The sequence below is a fragment of the Lethenteron reissneri genome, unplaced genomic scaffold, assembly GCF_015708825.2.
Source record: "Lethenteron reissneri isolate LAM-NWPU_2019-01 unplaced genomic scaffold, ASM1570882v1 scaffold_1856, whole genome shotgun sequence".
Lineage (NCBI taxonomy): Eukaryota > Metazoa > Chordata > Hyperoartia > Petromyzontiformes > Petromyzontidae > Lethenteron > Lethenteron reissneri.
This window is the reverse complement of record NW_026891615.1, coordinates 2,279-28,619: the sequence shown is the minus strand read 5'-3', so window position 1 is coordinate 28,619 and position 26,341 is coordinate 2,279. Positions and strand designations below refer to the sequence as shown.

The following is a 26,341-nucleotide window of genomic DNA, read 5'->3' as shown; positions in this document are numbered from 1 at the left end:
CTGTGACCCCCATCTCTAGCACTTACCCTTTATATTCTCCATTCTTGAAAAATCTGCAACAAGAAAACAAACAGCTTCAACGTCTTGATAAAGAAACGGGTGAGTGACTGGGTGGGTGAGTGAGTGGGTGAGTAGTTGGGTGAGTGGATGAGTGGGTGAGTAGTTGGGTGAGTGGATGAGTGGGTGAGTGGGTGGGTGAGTAGTTGCGTGAGTGGATAAGTGGGTGAGTGGGTGGGTGAGTAGTTGGGTGAGTGGGTGGTTGTGTGAATGGATGGGTGAGTGGGTGGGTGGGTTGCACGAGTGAGTGGGTGGGTGAATGGGTGAGTATGTGAGTGGTTGGGTGAGTGAGTGGTGAGTGAGTGGGTGAGTTGGTGAGTAGGTGGTGAGTGGTTGGGTGGGTGAATGGTTGAGTGAGTTGGTGAGTGGGTGGTGAGTGGTTGAGTGGGTGAGTGGGTGGTGAGTGGTTTGGTGGATGGGTGAACGGGTGGGTGAGTTGGCGAGTGGTTGGGTGGTGAGTGGTTGGGTTAGTGGTTGGGTGAGTGGTTGGGCGAGTGAGCTCACCGCTCCTTAAAGAGCTCACAGCGCAGCTTATGCCTGCGTCCATTCACGTGGCTCTCCCACGCCTGTGAGGGAGGAGATGAGAGGGAGGGAGGAGAGGGAGGGAGGGGAGGGAGGAGAGGGAGGGAGGAGAGGGAGAGAAGAGAGGGTGGGAGAGTCACACTCACCACCCAGTGAGCCCATCGCACGGTTCACATCAGTGGCGAGCAACAGGGCAAAGAAATCAGGTCGTCGCGGGAGTCGATTAGAGGTCGCACCACGAGGGAGCGGTGGACGGGTGGTGTCAGTTGCCACGGTGACCGTGACCGGCTCTTCCCCGGTGCTGCCGTTAATCTACCGGCACCGGCCCGGACTCCCCCCCCCCCACCACCACCACCACCACCGTACCCCTCCCGGCGTCCCCGCGACAAAACCGCCTTGACCTCCTCCCTTCCTAGGGTTGACTTGGCCTCAGAGCCCGGCGATTGCCAGCCACACCGCCCCCAACCCTTTCCTCTCCCCTCGCGCCTTTGCCGGCCTTGGGGGGGGGTTCGGTGGGGGGGGGCAGGTCGGTGGGGGGTCATCTTTGTCTTTGCCATCGGTCCAGTGACCGTGCCCCTACGCGCCGTGTGCAGTGCGGTGAGGCACGCGGCGCGTCCGTACGTCCGTCGCGTTCCACCTTGGGTCCGGTACGGACCCTTGTACTACTACCGCCACCGCCACCACCCCTAGCCCCCCCCCCCACCCTTCCCCCGCCACCCGCCACCCGTCCCGCTCACCTTAAGTCCGCTGCAGCGCATGAAGCACAGGTGGCAGTGGAGGGGATCTTTGGAAATGTAGCGTCCGTAGAAGTTCTCCAGCTCCTTCTTGAGGGCACTGTCGCGCCGCAGGAAGCTGTGGGGCGGCTCCTGCGCAAGGCGGCTCGCCAAGTGGGCAGGCAGCAGCAGCGTCGGCGTGCCGCTCACGGTGTCGCCCTTGCTGCTGCTTCTAGCGCCGCTGCCGCCGCCGCCGCCGCCGCCGCCGCCACCTCCTCTCTTGATCGATTCGCTGCTGCTCTTGTTGCCGCCGCCGGTTCTGCCGCCATCGCCGTCCTTGCCGCTGCCGCCGCTTCGACTGCCCTGGGCGCTCTTGCCGCCGCCGCTAGGACCGCCGCTTCTGCCGCTGCTGCCTCCCTCGCCGCTTTTGCCTCTGCTGCCGCTGCCGCCCTCGCCGCTTCGGCTGCTCTCGCCGTTCTTGCCGCCGCCGCTTTTGCCGCTACTCCCGCTACCCTCGCCGCTCCTGCCGCTTTTGCCACTACGCTCGCCGCTTTTGCCGCCACGCTCGCAGCTTTTGCCGCTACGCTCGCTGCTTTTGCCGCGACCCTCGCTGCTTTTGCCGCTACGATCGCTGCTTTTGTCGCGACCCTCGCCGCTTTTGCCGCCGCCCTCGCCGCTTTTACCGCCACGATCGCCGCTTTTGTCGCGACCCTCGCCGCTTTTGCCGCGACCCTCGCCGCTTTTGCCGCTGCCCTCGCCGCTTTTGCCGCTGCCCTCGCCGCTTTTGCCGCTGCCCTCGCCGCTTTTGCCGCTGCCCTCGCCGCTTTTGCCGCTACGCTCGCCGCTTCTGCCGCGACCCTCGCCGCTTTTGCCACTACGATCGCTGCTTTTGCCGCGACCCTCGCCGCTTTTGCCGCTGCCCTCGCCGCTTTTGCCGCTGCCCTCGCCGCTTTTGCCGCTGCCCTCGCCGCTTTTGCCGCGACCCTCGCCGCTTCTGCCGCTATGCTCGACGCTTTTGCCGCTACCCTCGCCGCTTCTGCCGCGACCCTCGCCGCTTTTGCTGCCGCCGCCGCTTCTGCCGCTGCTGCCACCTCCCTCGCCGCTTTTACCGCTGCTGCCGCCTCTGCCGCTACCCTCACCGATTCTGCCGCCGCTCTTGGCAGCGCCGCTCTCGCCGCTTCTGCCGCCGCTGCCGCTTCCGACGCTTCTGCTGCTGCCGCCGCTCTCGCTGCTTCTGCCGCCACTTTGGCCGCTCCTGGTGCCGACGCCCCCGCCGCCCAGATCCGGCCTCTTGGGCATCAACGGCGAAAACTGAGAGGCGATGACCGCGGCCGGCCTCTTCTCCACGCTCGACGCCTGCTGCTGCTGCTGCTGGTGCTGCTGCTGGCTCTTGCTTGCCATGCCACTGCTGCCGCTGCTCGAACGCTGCTGCTGCTGCCGCTGGAATTGCTGCGGCGGCGGCGGCGACGGCGGACGCTTGAACTCGGCCCTCTCCGCGTAGGCCCCGACGTAGCCGTCCCGCGCAGGCCCTCGCCAGCCCGACAACGCGTCTCCGCCGTCCAGGCGGACAGGGTACGGCGGCGGCGGCAGCGCCCGCCGCTGCAACTGCGGCCGCCGCTGCTGCTGCTGCTGCGCCGGCTGCTGCTGCTGCTGCTGCTGCTGCTCCCGAAGCCACTCGGCCTCGCGCGTCTCCCTGTAGCCGTCGTTGCCGCCGTCGCCGGAATACGGCGGATGGGGCTGCGGGCATTGGGGCGGCCGCACGGACGGCTGGGGTGGCAAATGACGCAACGGGGGCGTCGCCCGTATCCCCGGGCTGGCGGCGGCGGCGGCGCTGCCGCGCCCGTGCCCGTAATCCACCACGTGCAACGCCAACTGTCCCCCCTTCTGGACATCGCCCGCCTGCGTCCGCCGCAGCACCTCGGCCGCCGTGAACGTTGCAAGCGGCCGGAGCGACGGCGCCCCCCCTTCGTTCCGCGCGACTGGCGCAGAGCGCCCAGCGGTAGTAGCGGTGGCGGCGGCGGTGGCGCGCTGCTGCTGCTGCTGCTGCCGCCTGCGCACGTAGACCTCCCCGAGCAGGCGAGGCAGGTTCTCGGGCGTCAGCTGCTCGGACGGGTAGCGGCTCAGCTCCGTGAGGTCGTCGGGTGAGAGCCCGAACGCCGTGAGCACCTCGGAGGCGTTGGACGTGTTCGCGGCCGCGGGGGCGGCCGTCGCAGAGAGGGGGGGCGGCTAGCGGCTTCAACGGGGCGGCCGTCACGGCATCCCTGTACGGCCGCGCCGGGGCCGCGTAGTGGAATGTCGCCTGCTGCTGCTGCTGCTGTTGCTGCTGTTGCTGCAGCAACGCGAAACGAGAGTCCAGCGGGCCGCCGGCAGTGGGGGATGACCCCCCACCGCCGCCCCGGGGGAACTGCTCCTCCCCGTAGCGGTGCATTGGCCCACCAACACCGCCGCTACCGGAGGGGGGTGGGGAGGCAAACCGGCGAGGGATGGAGTTGCGCCGACCGGAGTTGAGCCGCTCGCTGCGTTGAGGTTCGAGAGGGTCGGGTGGCGGTATTATAGGACTGTCCGTAGAGGATTGGGAACCGAGGCGGACAAGGTTTGGTTTTATTGGATGCGGTTACCGCTCTGTCGTCCTGCCCGGCCTCCCTTCCGCCTTCCTCCGCCGCTGCCAAAAGGGGAATGCCGTCGAGGAAGATCAGAGGGGGAGTCCAGTCGGGGCTCGGACTCAAGTTCCCCCCCTCCCGCTCCCGGGGTGACCGGGTTTCCGAGCGATGGAGATATCTCCCGCAAAGGTGAGGTAGTGGTGGGGGTGGTGGTGGTGGTGGGGGGTAACCGGTAAAAAATCCAAGGAGGGAGTTTCCCGCAAACGACGGCACCAGGCGTCGATGGGTGTGGGGGGGGGGGGGTGGCGCTTGGGGGAGTTTTCTTTGTGTTCGTTCCAATTCAAAATCGGACGGAAAAAAATGTTTAAATCCAAGATGGAGGGAAATCTTCAATGAAGCCGATCCCGGAAACGGTCGCTTCTTCGGAGGACGGTCGCCGGCAATGTCCCCCCACCGCCTCCCCTACCTCTCCAACGCCACCAGGGGCCTCCGCAGATGGGCGGTACGGTGCGGTGGCAGTGGGGGAGGGAGGTGGGGAGAGCCCACTGGGCTCTCCGCAACTCTTCTGGGTAATCCCACGACGATTTTGCCCGCTGTTGTCTCCTCCTCCTCCTCTTCCGATGTGTAAAAGGGGTCAGGGTTTAACGGTCTTGAGTGAAGAAGGGGGGCGAGGGGGGTGTGATGGCTGGTAGGGGGGGGGGGCGTTGGTAGGAGGGGGGAGCTGGTTTTTTTGTTTGCTCAAGGAGGAGTCTCTGTTGCTCGCTCTCTCCCCACTCGGTCTGTCCCCCACACTGCAAACAGACAACAGGCAGGTTTGAGAGAGGCAGGTTTGACGTGTCACAGACGCAGCAGGGAGGACCCCCAGCCCCTTCCTGTTTAGGCCCCGCCCCTTCCTGTTTAGGCCACGCCCCTCCATCGCTAGTCTCCACCCATTCCTCTTTAGGCCCCTCCCCTTCCTGTTTAGGCCCAGCCCCTTCCTCTTTAGGCCCAGCCCCTTCATGTTTAGGCCACGCCCCTTCCTGTTTAGACCACGCCCCTTCCTGTTTAAGACCCGCCCCTTCCTATTTAAGCCCCGCCCCTTCCTGTTTAGGCCACACCCCATCCCCTTTAGGCCACTCCCCCTTCATATTTAGGCCCCGTTGGTCGCGGTGATGGGGGGGGGGGAAGACGTTGCTGCTCAGTTAAGAGAGGGGGGGGCAGCAGCGGCTGCTGCTGCTGTTGCTGAAGGGACGTTGTTGGGGGCTGGCTGTCGCACTTCCCTGCCCAACAAACTCCAGGGGTCAAGCGGGTGAGGTCACCTGGCCTGCACAGGGGTGGGTGGGTGGGTGGTGGGATGTGGGGGGTTTGGCCAGATCCTCAAGACTTCCGCCCAGGAGTTTACGGACTCGAGCATCGACTTGACGGTGACTCGGCACCGGTAGCCACCTTCGCAGCCTTGACAGCGTCTCGGAGACATCCCCGCCCGTGGTGGAGCGAGCGATTGCAGGAGCGAGCTAGTGCAGGAGTGAGCGAGTCAGTGGAGGAGTGAGCGAGCGAGTGCTGGAGTGAGTGCAGGTGTGAGCGAGTCAGTGGAGGAGTGAACGAGTGCAGGAGTGAGCGAGTCAGTGGAGGAATGAGCGAGCGAGTGTTGGAGTGAGTGCTGGAGTGAGAAAGTGAGCGAGTCAGCGGAGTGAGCGAGCGAGTGCTGGAGTGAGTGCTGGAGTGAGCGAGTGCAGGAGTGAGCGAGTCAGTGGAGTGAGCGAGTGAGCGAGTCAGTGGAGTGAGCGAGCGAGTGCTGGAGTAAGTGCAGGAGTGAGTGAGTGCAGGAGTGAGCGAGTGAGCGAGTCAGTGGAGGAGTGAGCGAGCGAGTGCTGGAGTGAGTGCAGGATCGAGTGCATGAGTGAGTAAAGGAGTGAGAAAGTGAGCGAGTCAGTGTAGGAGTGAGTGCAGGAGTGAGTGAGTGCAGGAGTGAGCGAGTGAGCGGGAGGAGTGAGCGAGCGAGTGCTGGAGCTAGTGCAGGAGTGAGCGAGTGAGCGAATCAGTGGAGGAGTGAACGAGTGCAGGAGTGAGTGAGTGCAGGAGTGAGCGAGTCAGTGGAGGAGTGAGCGAGCGAGTGCTGGAGTTAGTGCAGGAGTGAGCGAGTGAGCGAGTCAGTGGAGGAGTGAGCGAGCGAGTGCTGGAGTGAGTGCAGGAGTGAGCGAGTGAGCGAGTCAGTAGAGGAGTGAGCTAATGCAGGAGTGAGTGAGTGCAGGAGTGAGCGAGTGAGCGAGTCAGCGGAGTGAGCGAGCGAGTGTTGGAGTGAGTGCAGGAGTGAGCGAGTCAGCGGAGGAGCAAGCGAGTGTTGCAGTGAGTGCAGGAGTGAGCGAGTGAGCGAGTCAGTGGAGTGAGCGAGCGAGTGCTGGAGTGAGTGCTGGAGTGAGTGCAGGATCGAGTGCATGAGTGAGTAAAGGAGTGAGAAAGTGAGCGAGTCAGTGTAGGAGTGAGTGAGTGCAGGAGTGAGCGAGTGAGCGAGTCAGTAGAGGAGTGAGTGAGTGCAGGAATGAGTGCAGGAGTGAGCGAGTGAGCGAGTCAGCGGAGGAGTGAACGAGTGCAGGAGTGAGTGAGTGCAGGAGTGAGCGAGTGAGCGAGTGAGCGGAGGAGTGAGCGAGCGATTGTTGGAGAGAGTGCAGGAGTGAGCGATTGAGCGAGTGAGCGGAGTGAGCGAGCGAGTGCTGGAGTGAGTGCAGGAGTGAGCTAGTGCAGGAGTGAGCGAGTCAGCAGAGGAGTGAGCGAGCGAGTGTTGGAGTGAGTGCAGGAGTGAGCTAGTGCAGGAGTGAGCGAGCGAGTGCTGGAGTGAGTGCAGGATCGAGTGCATGAGTGAGTAAAGGAGTGAGAAAGTGAGCGAGTCAGTGTAGGAGTGAGTGAGTGCAGGAGTGAGCGAGTGAGCGGAGGAGTGAGCGAGCGAGTGCTGGAGTGAGTGCAGGAGTGAGCGAGTCAGTAGAGGAGTGAACGAGTGCAGGAGTGAGTGAGTGCAGGAGTGAGCGAGTGAGCGAGTCAGTGGATGAGTTAGCGAGCGAGTGCTGGAGTGAGTGCAGGATCGAGTGCATGAGTGAGTAAAGGAGTGAGAAAGTGAGCGAGTCAGTGTAGGAGTGAGTGCAGGAGTGAGTGAGTGCAGGAGTGAGCGAGTGAGCGAGTGAGCGGAGGAGTGAGCGAGCGAGTGCTGGAGTGAGTGCAGGAGCGAGTGTATGAGTGAGTAAAGGAGTGAGAACGTGAGCGAGTCAGTGTAGGAGTGAGTGCAGGAGTGACTGAGTGAGCGAGTCAGTGCAGGAGTGAGCGAGTGAAGGGGTGAGCGAGCAATGCGATGCGGGGCTATCAACCCTTTGAACGCCACACACAAACCCACCCCCCCGCCCCCCCCCGCTCAACGCGTGGGGCGGTGCTTTCACCGTCACGCGGACTGTGCGGTGTCAAGAGCGCGGGTCCGCTGAGCGGGTCCCGTCGACGGACTACTTTCACGAGCCTCGCGTGCTCCGGAGTGCGGAGTGATACGTGGATCGCGGCGGCGTGCCCGCCCATCTCATCGTCGCCCAAGCTTTAGAGCCGCCGCGTACTTCGCGAAATGCGGCTGCCGCATTTTAAACGCTAAACGAGGGACTTGCCGTGAAGTAGCACCAGACGGGGCGTTCGGGGGTAAAGTGCCGCTCGAGATAAGAGCCCACGATGGCCGACACCGCGGCACGCCAAGTGCGAGGGTTGCCGCCTTTGTCTGCACCAAGTTGGCGATGTTTCACTGCAACCCGGTGACCATTTGTGGCCCGAGTCGACCAATGGGGAGGCCCAGGAACGGGTTCAGATGATTATCGTGGCAACGGCGGTGGCCGCGAGCGGGAATCGAACTCGGGGGGCGTCTCTTGTCGGGTTCGTGGCGTGGCGGAGCCCTGACCACTACGCAGAACCAGAATCCGTGTTTAGACAGGAGGAGGAGGAGGAAAGGATTAATACGATGAACTACCAAGCTGGGGAGGGGGGGGGGGCGGAGTCAGCAACTCAACAACAAGAAGAAGCAGTACAAACCGAACGACGGGAGAGCGCAGAACAGAGAAAGGAGGGTGTGGGAGGGGGGGTGGTCTTGCAAGTCACTGCGGTAATTAAAGAAAAACACGTCGCCGCTAATTTGCACAGGTACACGTGGATTCCTGCCGATTTGTCGACACCAAAAGGCAAGCTTGGGGCGGCGCAGGTGTGAACGCACCTTTACATCAGCCGCACCTTAACAACTCTTGGAACCTCCGAGTTCAACCATTCTACACAACAAAGGCTCATTCCTAACAGCGGTTTCAGCCGCACCACCTCTACATAACAAAAGGCTCAGTCCCATTTGCACGCAACTTTACATCAGCCGCACCTTAACAACTCTTGGAACCTCCGAGTTCAACGAGTCTACACAACAAAGGCTCATTCCTAGCAGCGGTTTCAGCCGCACCACCTCTACATAACAAAAGGCTCAATCCCATTTACACGCAACTTTACATCAGCCGCACCTTAACAACTCTTGGAACCTCCGAGTTCAACGAGTCTACACAACAAAGGCTCATTCCTGGCAGCGGTTTCAGCCGCACCACCTCTACATAACAAAAGGCTCAGTCCCATTTGCACGCACCTTACATCAGCCGCACCTTACCAACTCTTGGAACCTCCGAGTTCAACCATTCTACACAACAAAGGCTCATTCCTGGCAGCGGTTTCAGCCGCACCACCTCTACATAACAAAAGGCTCAGTCCCATTTACATGCACCTTTACATCAGCCGCACCTTAACAACTCTTGGAACCTCCGAGTTCAACGAGTCTACACAACAAAGGCTCATTCCTGGCAGCGGTTTCAGCCGCACCACCTCTACATAACAAAAGGCTCAGTCCCATTTACACACACCTTTACATCAGCCGCACCTTAACAACTCTTGGAACCTCCGAGTTCAACTGTTTTCTTGGAATTTCTCTTTACAGCTATCGTGCTGTGACGGTTCCACCTGAAGACGGAAGCTTGTGTTGCCTCCGAAACGTCGTGATTTATATTTTATTTATAATTTGACTTTTATTAATTTTAATTTTTTACCTACGTGACTTTACCGAAAAAAACCCAAGAATATGAATCCTTGCAGTCACGAAAGCTTCAAATCTAGAATTAACGTTCAACTTCTTTCGCACCGCACGTGGCCAGAACCATGCTCATCGAAGGACAACAAACTGAACCACAACAACCACCGGTTCTGTAAACAAAATGAGTTTGTCAATCTCGATGAGGAACTAAAAGCACGCAGCTCCCGTGGCTTCCTAATATCGGACGGGAAGAGCGTTCCAGACGGCCGCAGAAGCACAAAACGACGGCAGAAATCCAGACAACAACACACAGTCCCTCAGTTACACCGCCAATTAACACTGACTACGTTACCACTCCCCCCCAAAGATAAAGCTCCCCCCGTGTAGCCTTAACAGACTGTAGGGGCAAGTGCTGTTAGCGAGCACCTATGAAGGCCGGCACGGCACACGAGGGGGTGGGTGGCCAGCACCACGCCCGACCGCCTTTGTCTCCCCAGTGGCGATGTTTACACACCGCACCAGGTACTCATATGAGGCTGAGTCGACCTAGGGGAGGCCTGGGACCAGTTCAGATCATCGTCACTGATGTTGGCCGTGAGCGGAAATCAAACCCGGGTCGGCCGGGTTCGTAGCGCAGCATAGTGCTAACCACTACACCCACCGCTCCCCCCCCCACACAACAACCGCCATTCGCCACTAAGTGGCGGTGACATCACCACGATGCTTGTGCCAGGCTATGTGCACCTTGAGGCCCCACACAGACACACACAGACAGACGCAGTGTACGGTGGGAGGGGATGGCACGTTTGGCCCCTCGCGCGAGGCACGGCCTGTCGTCCCCCGTGTGTCGTCCCGTCTTAACGTGGACCCCACCAACACGAAACAACGCGCACTCAGCCAGCGCCTCCTATCCTCTTGTCTCGTTTGGCTCTTTGGTTTTGCTTTCGTCTATTGTGTGTCCATTGGTGTTGTGTTTCTACCTTGTGATGATGGGACTTGGTAGGATGAATGGGGGTGACCCATACGGGGCCTGCATTGGTCTGTCATAAGGTAGGGCGCTGATAAGGGTGTTGACAGGCATGTAGTAGTGTAGCATATAGTGTAGTGTATGGTAGTGTATAATAGTGTAGTGTATAGTGTATAGCGTAGTGTATAGTGTAGTGTATAGTAGTGTAGTGTATAGTAGTGTATAGTAGTGTATAGCGTAGTGTAGGGTAGTGTAGTGTATAGTGTAGTGTATAGTGTATAGTGTAGTGTATAGTGTAGTGTATAGTGTAGTGACACACGTTTGGACAGTCGCCTTCGCTCACTTAGCTTCGGATCGGCACTCAACATCCTCGTAGCTGTCAACTCCTTAATCGGTGCCCTACCTGATGACAGACCATTTCAGATCTTATTAGTCACCCCCCCGTGCCCCTTATGAAGCTCAACGTTCATTCTGTACACTATTTTACACTACGCTATACACTATGCTGTACACTACACTATACACTACACTATACACTACTATACACTACACTATACACTACACTATACACTACACTATACACTACGTTATACACTACGCTATACACTACGCTATACACTACACTATACACTACACTATACACTACTATACACTACACTATACAACTACTATACACTACACTATATACTACTATGCACTACACTACTATACACTACATTATATACTACACTACACACTACACTATACACTACTATACTAAACACTACTATACACTACATTATATACTACACTACACACTACACTATACACTACTATACTATACACTACTATACACTACACACTACTATACACTACACTATACACTACACTATACACTACACTATACACTACACTGCACTATACATTACACTATATACTACTATACACTACAATACACTACACTATACACTACACTATACACTACACTACTATACACTACACTACTATAACACTACACTACTATACACTACACTACTATACACTACACTACTATACACTACACTACTATACACTACACTACTATACACTACACTATACACTACACTACTATACACTACACTACTATACACTACACTACTATACACTACACTACTATACACTACACTACTATACACTACACTACATACACTACACTACTATACACTACACTACTATACACTACACACTATACACTACACTACTATACACTACACTACTATACACTACACTACTATACACTACACTACTATACACTACACTACTATACACTACACTACTATACACTACACTACTATACACTACACTACTATACACTACACTACTATACACTACACTACTATACACTACACTACTATACACTACACTACTATACACTACACTACTATACACTACACTACTATACACTACACTACTATACACTACACTACTATACACTACACTACTATACACTACACTACTATACACTACACTACTATACACTACACTACTATACACTACACTACTATACACTACACTACTATACACTACACTACTATACACTACACTACTATACACTACACTACTATACACTACACTACTATACACTACACTACTATACACTACACTACTATACACTACACTACTATACACTACACTACTATACACTACACTACTATACACTACACTACTATACACTACACTACTATACACTACACTACTATACACTACACTACTATACACTACACTACTATACACTACACTACTATACACTACACTACTATACACTACACTACTATACACTACACTACTATACACTACACTACTATACACTACACTACTATACACTACACTACTATACACTACACTACTATACACTACACTACTATACACTACACTACTATACACTACACTACTATACACTACACTACTATACACTACACTACTATACACTATACTATACACTACACTACTATACACTAACTACTATACACTACACTATACACTACACTATACACTACACTACTATACACTACACTACTATACACTACACTACTATACACTACACTACTATACACTACACTACTATACACTACACTACTATACACTACACTACACAACACTACCATACACAACACTATACACTACACTACTATACACTACACTACTATACACTACACTACTATACACTACACTACACTATACACTACACTACTATACACTACACTACTATACACTACACTACTATACACAACACTATACACTACACTACTATACACTACACTACTATACACTACACTACTATACACTACACTATACACTACACTACTATACACTACACTACTATACACTACACTATACACTACACTACTATACACTACCTACTATACACTACACTACTATACACTACACTATACACTACACTACTATACACTACACTACCATACACAACACTACCATACACTACACTACTATACACTACACTACTATACACTACACTACCATACACAACACTATACACTACACTACCATACACAACACTATACACTACACTACCATACATTACACTACCATACACAACACTATACACTACACTACTATACACTACACTATACACTACACTACTATACACTACACTACTATACACTACACTATACACTACACTACTATACACTACACTACTATACACTACACTACTATACACTACACTATACACTACACTACTATACACTACACTACCATACACAACACTACCATACACTACACTACTATACACTACACTACTATACACTACACTACCATACACAACACTATACACTACACTACCATACACAACACTATACACTACACTACTATACACTACACTACTATACACAACACTATACACTACACTACCATACACAACACTATACACTACACTACTATACACTACACTACTATACACTACACTATACACTACACTACCATACACAACACTACTATACACTACACTACTATACACTACACTACTATACACTACACTACTATACACTACACTACACTATACACTACACTACCATACACAACACTATACACTACACTACCATACACAACACTATACACTACACTACTATACACTACACTATACACTACACTACTATACACTACACTACACTATACACTACACTACTATACACAACACTATACACTAGACCAGGGATCGGCAACCTGCGGCTCCGGAGCCGCATGCGGCTCTTTTGAACCTTGACCGCGGCTCCGGGGCGGATGCTAGCGAGGGGAGGAGGCGCACTGTGACACCTGCTCTGGCGTCGCCGCTCCGCTCCACACTGCCCGCCCGGTGACAGGCAATAACGTTGCCGTTGCTAGGTAACGCAAAACATGGCTGCCTCCATCAGCTCCGCTCCTCATGGACAGAATCATTCGCATTCTCTACTGACGAGACTGGTTTAGCAGTATGCTTAATATGTGGTGAGAAATTTGCAAACAACAAAAAGTCGAATATTGCAAGACATTTCCAGAATAAACACACAGCCTTTGCTGAAAAATATCCAGATGGAGATGAGAGACGAAAAGCCATTGCAGAACTTATGAGGAAGGTTAATATGAGCAAAAATAATTTCAAGAAGTGGGTGAAGACTGAAAATTCCACAACATATGCTAGTTTTGTGGCCGCTCAGGAAATAGTCAAGCACGGGAAGCCCTTCACAGATGGAGAGTATATAAAAGAAGCATTCATTAATATTTCGGAAGCATTCATTAATACATGATGCCTTGAATAAAGGTGTCAGTTTTGTACCAGTTAAAAGGGTAAAAACCTACTATTATATTTTGCCACTGGTAAAAGAGATCTCATAGTATATGCAGTGTTATATTTGTTTTAAATGTCGCAATGGTTTTGCGGCTCCCAGTTTATTTTTTCCTTCGGAAACGGGTCCAAGTGGCTCTTTATGTCTTAAAGGTTGCAGACCCCAGCACTAGACTATACACTATACACTACACTATACACTACACTACTATACACTGCACTATACACTACGCTATACACTACACTATATACTACTATACACTACAATACACTACACTATACACTACACTACTATACACTACACTACTATACACTACACTACCATACACTACACTACCATACACTACACTACCATACACTACACTATATGCTACACTACTACATGCCTGTCAACACCCTTATCAGCGCCCTACCTTATGACAGACCAATGCAGGCCCCGTACTGGTCACCCCCATTCATCCTACCAAGTCCCATCATCACAAGGCAGAAACACAACACTAATGGACACACAAAAGACGATGTTTGCCTTGTTGCTCGCATTGAATTCGCTGCACGCCACAGCGCCGGTAGCCTTCATAGACGCTGCTGCTGCTACTCGCTACGAACAGCACTTGCCCCTACAGCCTGTTAGAGGCTACACGGGGGATCTTTGCATTTTTGAGTGGGTGGGTGAGTAGCTGAGGTGAGCGTGTGAGTGAGCGCGTGGCTGAATGAGTAGCTGAGCGAGTGTGAGTGAGTTGCTGAGTGAGTGTTTGAGTGAGTGGGTGAGTAGGTGTGAGTGTGTCTGTGTGTGACACTGGGGAAACAAAGGCGGCCGGGCGTGGTGGTGCTGGCCACCCACCCCCTCTGTGTGTGTAGCCACAGCGCCGGTAGCCTTCATAGACGCTGCTGCTGCTACTCGCTACGAACAGCACTTGCCTCTACAGCCTGTTAGAGGCTACATGGGGGATCTTTGCATTTGTGAGTGGGTGGGTGAGCGTGTGAGTGAGCGAGTGGCTGAGTGAGAGGCTGAGTGAGTGTGAGTCACTGGGTGAGTGTTTGAGTGAGTGAGTGGGTGAGTAGGTGAGTAGGGGTGAGTAGGTGAGTAGGTGTGAGTGTCTGGGTGTGACACTGGGGGAGACAAAGGAAGCCGGGCGTGGTGGTGCTGGCCACCCACCCCCTCTGTGTGTGTAGCCACAGCGCCGGTAGCCTTCATAGACGCTGCTGCTGCTACTCGCTACGAACAGCACTTGCCCCTACAGTCTGTTAGAGGCTACACGGAGGATCTTTGTGTATCTGTAAGCGTTCCGCACGGACCACATTTGTCCGCTTGCAATAACAAACGCGGACGACTTCCTCATCGGCGTATGACCTTAATTTCCCTGGACAGGGAATACAGGTTTAGCCGTACACGGGTTGACAGATACACGTCCTCGACACTGCAGACACTGAAAGTCTGTGTCCATAATCGAGGTGGGGGTTTTATTTTTGTTGTTTGAAGTTGGATCACGTAAATAAACACAGGGTGATCATTGTTTTTTACCCTTCTATCTGGCAACAAAACTGACACCTTTTTACAAGGAGTCATGTTTGCATAGACCGCAATACCTGCAGTCATAATACAAACAAAAGACATAACTCTGATAATGTGCACTGTCCTTGAAGTTGATTGGTCCTCACCCGAGACAGCTTTCCTTAGACTAGAGCCTAGTCTCACATGGGTTGGACCAGATGACGCCAAAAGGCGCACAACTCAAAGACAATGCACCATCAGAGTATGAGAGCTCGGGGTGAAGCATTTACACCATTGGAACCTCCTTTGCCAGTAGCAAAAGTGAGAGGCGTTTGGGACTCGCTCGCTCACTCACTCGCTCACTCGCTCCTACACTCACTCACTCACTCGCTCACTCGCTCCTACACTCACTCACTCACTCGCTCACTCACTCCGACACTCACTCACTCGCTCACTCACTCACACACTCACTCACTCCTACACTCACTCACTCCTACACTCACTCACTCCTACACTCACTCGCTCACTCGCTCACTCGCTCACTCCGACACTCACTCACTCCTACACTCACTCACTCCTACACTCACTCACTCCTACACTCACTCACTCCTACACTCACTCGCTCCTACACTCACTCGCTCCTACACTCACTCGCTCCTACACTCACTCGCTCCTACACTCACTCACTCCGACACTCACTCACTCCTACACTCACTCACTCCTACACTCACTCACTCCTACACTCACTCACACACTCACTCCTACACTCACTCACTCCTACACTCACTCGCTCCTACACTCACTCGCTCCTACACTCACTCGCTCCTACACTCACTCGCTCCTACACTCACTCGCTCCTACACTCACTCGCTCCTACACTCACTCGCTCCTACACTCACTCGCTCCTACACTCACTCACTCACTCGCTCACTCGCTCCTACACTCACTCGCTCCTACACTCACTCACTCCTACACTCACTCACTCCTACACTCACTCACTCCTACACTCACTCACTCCTACACTCACTCACTCCTACACTCACTCACTCCTACACTCACTCACTCCTACACTCACTCACTCCTACACTCACTCACTCCTACACTCACTCACTCCTACACTCACTCACTCCTACACTCACTCACTCCTACACTCACTCACTCCTACACTCACTCACTCCTACACTCACTCACTCCTACACTCACTCACTCCTACACTCACTCACTCCTACACTCACTCCTACACTCACTCACTCCTACACTCACTCACTCCTACACTCACTCACTCCTACACTCACTCACTCCTACACTCACTCACTCCTACACTCACTCACTCCTACACTCACTCACTCCTACACTCACTCACTCCTACACTCACTCACTCCTACACTCACTCACTCACTCGCTCACTCACTCACTCCGACACTCACTCACTCCTGCACTCACTCACTCGCTCACTCACTCACTCCTGCACTCACTCCTATTATTTAGTTTATTTTCTTTCTACGTGACTTTACCGAAAGGACCAAAGAAAAATCTCCATCTGTTACTGCTGTGTGGGAATCGAGCGATTGCCAGGATGTTGTGTGATCGGTAAAATTATTCAAAGCGCACCAGCAACCACCATCATCATCACAACCACCATCATCATCACAACCACCATCATCATCACAACCACCATCATCATCACAACCACCAACATCATCATCATGCCATCATCATTACAACCCCACCATCACCAGCAACCATCATCAAAACCCCACCACCATCATCATCATCACCACCACCATCACCCCCACCATCACCACCACCACCCCACCACCCCCACAATCATCATCACAACCCCACCATCACAATCATCATCACCACCACCATCACAACACCACCATCACCACCACCATCACAACACCATCATCACCACCACCATCACAACACCATCATCACCACCACAATCGCTATCACAACCCCACCACCACCATCACCAGCAACCATCATCATAACCCCACCATCATCATCACCATCACCACCACCATCATCATCACAACCCCAACACCATCATCACCACCCCACCACCACCATCACAATCATCATCACCACCACCATCACAACACCACCATCACCACCACCATCACAACACCATCATCACCACCACCATCACAACACCATCATCACCACCACAATCGCTATCACAACCCCACCACCACCATCACCAGCAACCATCATCATAACCCCACCATCATCATCACCATCACCACCACCATCATCATCACAACCCCAACACCATCATCACCACCCCACCACCACCATCACAATCATCATCACCACCACCATCACAACACCACCATCACCACCACCATCACAACACCATCATCACCACCACCATCACAACACCATCATCACCACCACAATCGCTATCACAACCCCACCACCACCATCACCAGCAACCATCATCATAACCCCACCATCATCATCACCATCACCACCACCATCATCATCACAACCCCAACACCATCATCACCACCCCACCACCACCATCACAATCATCATCACCACCACCATCACAACACCACCATCACCACCACCATCACAACACCATCATCACCACCACCATCACAACACCATCATCACCACCACAATCGCTATCACAACCCCACCACCACCATCACCAGCAACCATCATCATAACCCCACCATCATCATCACCATCACCACCACCATCATCATCACAACCCCAACACCATCATCACCACCCCACCACCACCATCACAATCATCATCACCACCACCATCACAACACCACCATCACCACCACCATCACAACACCATCATCACCACCACCATCACAACACCATCATCACCACCACAATCGCTATCACAACCCCACCACCACCATCACCAGCAACCATCATCATAACCCCACCATCATCATCACCATCACCACCACCATCATCATCACAACCCCAACACCATCATCACCACCCCACCACCACCATCACAATCATCATCACCACCACCATCACAACACCACCATCACCACCACCATCACAACACCATCATCACCACCACCATCACAACACCATCATCACCACCACAATCGCTATCACAACCCCACCACCACCATCACCAGCAACCATCATCATAACCCCACCATCATCATCACCATCACCACCACCATCATCATCACAACCCCAACACCATCATCACCACCCCACCACCACCATCATCACCATCACCACAATTATTATCACCATCATCACCACCACCACCATCATCATAACCCCACCACCACGATCATCACCATCACCACGTAAATGAAAAGATTTCCCGAGAGGAAAAGAAAATGACAGCAGCCACGGACATTTTAGATGATGATTAACCTTCGACTTTGGGTCTTTCGGTAAAGTCACGGAGGTAGAAAAAATAACAGATCACGACGTTTCGATCGCAAAAAAAGCAACCGTCGTCAGGTGACGGTTGCTTGTGTGTGTGTTTGTATGTGTGTGTCTGTGTGTGTGTCTGTGTGTGTGTTTGTGTGTGTGTCTGTGTGTGTGTCTGTGTGTGTGTCTGTGTGTGTGTGTTTGTGTGTGTGTCTGTGTGTGTGTCTGTGTGTGTGTGTCTGTGTATGTGTTTGTGTGTGTGTCTGTGTGTGTGTCTGTGAGTGTGTCTGTGTGTGTGTCTGTGTGTGTGTTTGTGTGTGTGTCTGTGTGTGTGTGTATCTGTGTGTGTGTCTGTGTTTGTTTGTGTGTGTTTGTGTCTGTGTGTGTGTCTGTGTGTGTGTCTGTGTCTGTGTGTGTCTGTGTGTGTGTGTTTGTGTGTGTGTGTCTGTGTGTGTGTGGGGAGCGGTAGTGTAGCGGTTAGCGCACTGTTGTGTTTGTGTGTGTGTCTGTGTGTGTGTGTCTGTGTCTGTGTGTGTCTGTATGTGTCTGTGTGTCTGTGTCTGTGTGTGTGTCTGTATGTGTCTGTCTGTATGTGTCTGTGTGTCTGTGTCTGTGTGTCTGTGTCTGTGTGTCTGTGTGTGTGTGTATCTGTGTGTGTGTCTGTGTTTGTTTGTGTGTGTGTTTGTGTCTGTGTGTGTGTCTGTGTGTGTGTCTGTGTGTCTGTGTCTGTGTGTGTCTGTGTCTGTGTGTGTTTGTGTGTGTGTGTCTGTGTGTGTATCTGTGTGTGTGTCTGTGTTTGTTTGTGTGTATGTTTGTGTCTGTGTGTGTGTCGGTGTGTGTGTCTGTGTGTGTGTCTGTGTGTGTGTCTGTGTATGTTTGTGTGTGTGTCTGTGTGTGTGTCTGTGTGTGTGTGGGGAGCGGTGGTGTAGCGGTTAGCGCGCTGCGCTATGAACCTGGCGACCCGGGTTCGATTCCCGCTCACGGCTAACACCAGTGACGATTATCTGAACCGGTCCTGGGCCTCCCCTAGGTCGACTCAGCCTTAAATGAGTACCTGGTACGGTGTGTAAACATCGCCACTAGGGAGACAAAGGCGGTCGGGCGTGGTGCTGGCCACCCACCCCCTCGTGTACCGTTCCGGCCTTCATAGGTGCTCGCTAACAGCACTTGCCCCTACAGTCTGTTAAGGCTATACGGGGGATCTTTGTGTCTTTATCTTTGTGTCTGTGTGTGTGTCTGTATGTGTGTGCTTGTGTGTGTGTGTGTTTGTCTGTGTGTGCTTGTGTGTGTGTCTGTGTGTGTGTATCTGTGTGTGTCTGTGTTTGTTTGTGTGTTTGTGTCTGTGTGTGTGTCTGTGTGTGTGTCTGTGTGTGTGTCTGTGTGTGTGTGTCTGTATGTGTGTGTGTCTGTATGTGTGTGCTTGTGTGTGTGTTTGTCTGTGTGTGCTTGTGTGTGTGTGTCTGTGTGTTTGTCTGTGTGTGCGCACGTGTGTGTGTGTGCCTGTGTGTGTTTGTGTGTGTCTGTGTGTTTGTGTGTGTGTGTCTGTGTCTGTGTGTGTGTCTGTATGTGTCTGTGTCTGTATGTGTCTGTGTGTCTGTGTGTGTGCGTGTGTGTTTGTGTGTGTGTGTGTCTGTGTCTGTATGTGTCTGTGTGTGTGCGTGTGTGTCTGTGTGTGTGTCTGTATGTGTGTCTGTATGTGTGTGTTTGTGTGTGTTTGTGCATATGGCGGTACCCCGGAGTAACGTAGACCCCCCCCCCCCCCCCGGGGTAACGTAGACCCCTCCCCCCGGGGTAACCTAGACCCCTCCCCCCGGGGTAACGTAGACCCCTCCCCCCTGGGGTAACGTAGACCCCTCCCCCCGGGGTAACGTAGACCCCTCCCCCGGGTTAACCTAGACCCCTCCCCCCTGGGGTAACGTAGACCCCTCCCCCCGGGGTAACGTAGACCCCTCCCCCGGGTTAACCTAGACCCCTCCCCCCCGGGGTAACGTAGACCCCTCCCCCCGGGGTAACATAGACCCCTCCCCCCGGGGTAACGTAGACCCCTCCCCCCGGGGTAACCTAGACCCCTCCCCCCTGGGGTAACGTAGACCCCTCCCCCCGGGGTAACATAGACCCCTCCCCCCGGGGTAACGTAGACCCCTCCCCCCGGGGTAACGTAGACCCCTCCCCCCTGGGGTAACGTAGACCCCTCCCCCCGGGGTAACGTAGACCCCTCCCCCCGGGGTAACCTAGACCCTCCCCCCAGGGTAACATAGACCCCCCCCCCCGGGGTAACCTAGACCCCTCCCCCCGGGGTAACATAGACCCCTCCCCCCCCCCGGGGTAACGTAGACCCCTCCCCCCGGGGTAACATAGACCCCTCCCCCCCCCGGGGTAACCTAGACCCCCCCCGGGGTAACGTAGGTACGCGTGCGTACGGGGAAGAGGGGGGTAGGGGGTCAAGTTTTGACGGATGTTTTTGTGTAAATACGAAATGGATGACCCCTAAAAGTACACCCCTGGGGGGAAAAATGTATAAAGTCTCCCAGAAATAAAATATGTAATTGCCTCAGATATAGAATATTTAATTGCCTCAGAAAAAACATTGAATTGCCTCATTTAATCAAAAATAACATGTTTAATTTCCTTAGAAAAAAAACATTTGCCTCAGAAATAACATTTAATTGCCTCAGAAATAACATATTTAATTGCCTCAGAAATAACATTTAATTGCCTCAGAAATAACATATTTAATTGCCTCAGAAATAAAATATGTAATTGCCTCAGAAATAACATGTTTAATTGCCTCAGAAATAACATATTTAATTGCCTCAGAAATAACATATTTAATTGCCTCAGAAATAAAATGTTTAATTGCCTCAGAAATAACATGTTTAATTGCCTCAGAAATAACATATTTAATTGCCTCAGAAATAACATGTTTAATTGCCTCAGAAATAACATATTTAATTGCCTCAGAAATAACATATGTAATTGCCTCAGAAATTACATATTTAATTGCCTCAGAAATAACATATTTAATTGCCTCAGAAATAACATATGTAATTGCCTCAGAAATAACATGTTTAATTGCCTCAGAAATAACATATTTAATTGCCTCAGAAATAACATGTAATTGCCTCAGAAATTACATATTTAATTGCCTCAGAAATACAACATTTGCCTCAGAAATAACATATGTAAGTGCCTCAGAAACAAAATATTTAATTGCCTCAGAAATAACATTGAATTGCCTCAGAAATAACATATGTAATTGCCTCAGAAATAACATATGTAATTGCCTCAGAAATAACATATTTAATTGCCTCAGAAATAACATATTTAATTGCCTCAGAAACAAAATGTTTCATTGCCTCAGAAACAAAATGTTTAATTACCTCAGAAATAACATGTTTAATTGCCTCAGAAATTACATGTTTAATTGCCTCAGAAACAACATGTTTAATTGCCTCAGAAATAACATGTTTAATTGCCTCAGAAACAAAATGTTTAATTGCCTCAGAAATAACATGTTTAATTGCCTCAGAAATAACATATTTAATTGCCTCAGAAACAAAATGTTTAATTGCCTCAGAAATAACATATTTAATTGCCTCAGAAATAACATATTTAATTGCCTCAGAAACAACATGTTTAATTGCCTCAGAAATAACATATTTAATTGCCTCAGAAATAACATATTTAATTGCCTCAGAAATAACATATTTAATTGCCTCAGAAACAAAATGTTTCATTGCCTCAGAAATAACATTTAATTGCCTCAGAAATAAAATATTTACCTCAGAAACAAAATGTTTAATTGCCTCAGAAATAACATGTTTAATTGCCTCAGAAATAACATATTTAATTGCCTCAGAAATAACATGGAATTGCCTCAGAAATAGCATTTAATTGCCTCAGAAATAAAATATTTACCTCAGAAACAAAATGTTTAATTGCCTCAGAAATAACATGTTTAATTGCCTCAGAAATAACATGTTTAATTGCCTCAGAAACAAAATGTTTAATTGCCTCAGAAATAACATATTTAATTGCCTCAGAAACAAAATGTTTAATTGCCTCAGAAATTACATATTTAATTGCCTCAGAAATAACATGTTTAATTGCCTCAGAAATAAAATATGTAATTGCCTCAGAAATTACATATTTAATTGCCTCAGAAATAACATATGTAAGTGCCTCAGAAACAAAATGTTTCATTGCCTCAGAAATAACATATTTAATTGCCTCAGAAATAACATTGAATTGCCTCAGAAATAACATATTTAATTGCCTCAGAAACAAAATGTTTCATTGCCTCAGAAATAACATATTTAATTGCCTCAGAAATAACATGGAATTGCCTCAGAAATAACATTTAATTGCCTCAGAAATAAAACATTTGCCTCACAAATAACATGTTTAATTGCCTCAGAAATAACATGTTTAATTGCCTCAGAAATAACATGTTTAATTGCCTCAGAAATAACATATTGAATTGCCTCAGAAATAACATATTTAATTGCCTCAGAAACAAAATGTTTCATTGCCTCAGAAATAACATATTTAATTGCCTCAGAAATAACATTAAATTGCCTCAGAAATAACATATTTAATTGCCTCAGAAATAACATTTAATTGCCTCAGAAATAACATGGAATTGCCTCAGAAATTACATATTTAATTGCCTCAGAAATTACATATTTAATTGCCTTAGAAATACAACATTTGCCTCAGAAATAACATATGTAAGTGCCTCAGAAACAAAATGTTTCATTGCCTCAGAAATAACACATTTAATTGCCTAAAATAAAACATATAATTGCCTCAGAAATAACACATTTAATTGCCTCAGCCATTTTATAGTTATTCGGTAGCCCGGGTTACCGCGAAAAGTATCATTTATAGACAGAGAGAGAGAAACAAGAGAGATACACTCGACTGGACGAACAAATGCAAATGATAATAACGATAATAATAATTACAAATCGTAATTGTAGTTTTTTAAAAAAAAAATTTCAGAAACGTTGAGTCGGACTCACCGTGTTCAGTAAAACCAGCCCTCCACCCCGGCCGCCTTTGTCTCTCTCGCTCTCTCTCTCCCTCGCCAAGTTGTGGAGAAGGTTGTCGCCGTCGAACGTCGGAGCAACGTTGGAAAGCGACGTTCCAGCGACGTTCCAGCGACTTTTCACGAGGCTGGCTTCCTCGTCGTATGGAAGAAAGGAAGTCGGAAGTGGCGGCGCGCGGGGGGTGCTGGGAGTGACGTTTCAGGCGGGAAAGGGCGGGAAGGGGGGGGTGGGCCGACGCGCGGCCATCTTGGGTAGGGGTGAAATGAATGAATTATTAAAATGTAGTTTCGGCGAATGAATAAATGAATGAATGAATGTATTTGAATGTATAAATCGCCTGATTTTTAGTTTTCGTGAAATAAAAAAGAAGGGGAAAGCCCCAAAAAAAGTAAAAGGACATTGACGTTTATTTATATTAAAGTCAAATATATTATTTTGTTTGTGTGTATGTAGGTACTGTGTCGCCATGTTGGGTAGGGGAAACGAAACTGCTGAGCAGACGCCGCCATCTTGGGTAAGGGAATCTCAACGATAGATGAGCAAGACGCCGCCATGTTGGGTAGGGAAATCGCAACGGTAGATGAGCCAGACGCCGCCATGTTGGGTAGGGGAATCTCAACGGTAGATGAGCCAGACGCCGCCATGTTGGGTAGGGGAATCTCAACGGTAGATGAGCCAGACGCCGCCATGTTGGGTAGGGGAATCGCAACGGTAGATGAGCCAGACGCCGCCATGTTGGGTAGGGGAATCGCAACGGTAACTGAGCAAGACGCCGCCATGTTGGGTAGGGGAATCTCAACGGTAGATGAGCCAGACGTCGCCATGTTGGGTAGGGGAATCGCAACGGTAACTGAGCAAGACGCCGCCATGTTGGGTAGGGGAATCTCAACGGTAGATGAGCCAGACGTCGCCATGTTGGGTAGGGAAATCGCGACGGTAGATGAGGAAGACGCCGCCATGTTGGGTAGGGGAATCTCAACGGTAGATGAGCCAGACGCCGCCATGTTGGGTAGGGGAATCTCAACGGTAGATGAGCCAGACGCCGCCATGTTGGGTAGGGGAATCGCAACGGTAACCGAGCAAGACGCCGCCATGTTGGGTAGGGGAATCTCAACGGTAGATGAGCCAGACGCCGCCATGTTGGGTAGGGGAATCTCAACGGTAGATGAGCCAGACGCCGCCATGTTGGGTAGGGGAATCTCAACGGTAGATGAGCAAGACGCCGCCATGTTGGGTAGGGGAATCGCAACGGTAGATGAGCCAGACGCCGCCATGTTGGGTAGGGGAATCTCAACGGTAGCTGAGCAGACGCCGCCATCTTGGGTAAGGGAATCTCAACGATAGATGAGCAAGACGCCGCCATGTTGGGTAGGGGAATCTCAACGGTAGATGAACCAGACGCCGCCATGTTGGGTAGGGAAATTGCACCGGTAGCTGAGCAGACGCCGCCATGTTGGGTAGGGGAATTGAAACTGTGCTGAGCAGACGCCGCCATGTTGGGTAGGGAAATCGCGACGGTAGATGAGGAAGACGCCGCCATGTTGGGTAGGGGAATCTCAACGGTAGCTGAGCAGACGCCGCCATCTTGGGTAGGGGAATCTCAACGATAGATGAGCAAGACGCCGCCATGTTGGGTAGGGGAATCTCAACGGTAGCTGAGCAGACGCCGCCATCTTGGGTAGGGGAATCTCAACGATAGATGAGCAAGACGCCGCCATGTTGGGTAGGGGAATCGCAACGGTAGATGAGCCAGACGCCGCCATGTTGGGTAGGGGAATCTCAACGGTAGATGAGCCAGACGCCGCCATGTTGGGTAGGGGAATCTCAACGGTAGATGAGCCAGACGCCGCCATGTTGGGTAGGGGAATCTCAACGGTAGCTGAGCAGACGCCGCCATGTTGGGTAAGGGAATCTCAACGATAGATGAGCCAGACGCCGCCATGTTGGGTAGGGGAATCTCAACGGTAGATGAGCCAGACGTCGCCATGTTGGGTAGGGGAATCTCAACGGTAGATGAGCCAGACGCCGCCATGTTGGGTAGGGGAATCTCAACGGTAGATGAGCCAGACGCCGCCATGTTGGGTAGGGGAATCTCAACGGTAGATGAGCCAGACGTCGCCATGTTGGGTAGGGGAATCGCAACGGTAACTGAGCAAGACGCCGCCATGTTGGGTAGGGGAATCTCAACGGTAGATGAGCAAGACGCCGCCATGTTGGGTAGGGGAATCTCAACGGTAGATGAGCCAGACGTCGCCATGTTGGGTAGGGGAATCGCAACGGTAACTGAGCAAGACGCCGCCATGTTGGGTAGGGGAATCTCAACGGTAGATGAGCCAGACGTCGCCATGTTGGGTAGGGGAATCGCAACGGTAGCTGAGCAAGACGTCGCCATGTTGGGTAGGGGAATCTCAACGGTAGATGAGCAAGACGCCGCCATGTTGAGTAGGGGAATCGCAACGGTAACTGAGCAAGACGCCGCCATGTTGGGTAGGGGAATCTCAACGGTAGATGAGCCAGACGCCGCCATGTTGGGTAGGGGAATCTCAACGGTAGCTGAGCAGACGCCGCCATGTTGGGTAAGGGAATCTCAACGATAGATGAGCCAGACGCCGCCATGTTGGGTAGGGGAATCTCAACGGTAGATGAGCCAGACGTCGCCATGTTGGGTAGGGGAATCTCAACGGTAGATGAGCCAGACGCCGCCATGTTGGG

General features: G+C 51.4%; 1 protein-coding gene across 1 annotated transcript; it reads right to left on the bottom strand.

The window, feature by feature from the left end:
- Window positions 1-22: 22 nt before the first annotated feature.
- LOC133339397 (keratin, type I cytoskeletal 9-like) lies at window positions 23-23,778 on the bottom strand. The gene is made up of 4 exons (XM_061547542.1): window positions 23,603-23,778; window positions 1,317-4,683; window positions 562-623; window positions 23-53 (listed from the first exon to the last, which is right to left on the bottom strand). Exons 2-4 carry the CDS (start codon window positions 2,691-2,693, stop codon window positions 23-25), a joined length of 1,470 nt encoding a protein of 489 aa, XP_061403526.1. The 5' UTR covers window positions 2,694-4,683; window positions 23,603-23,778.
- Between the last annotated feature and the right edge of the window lie 2,563 nt (window positions 23,779-26,341).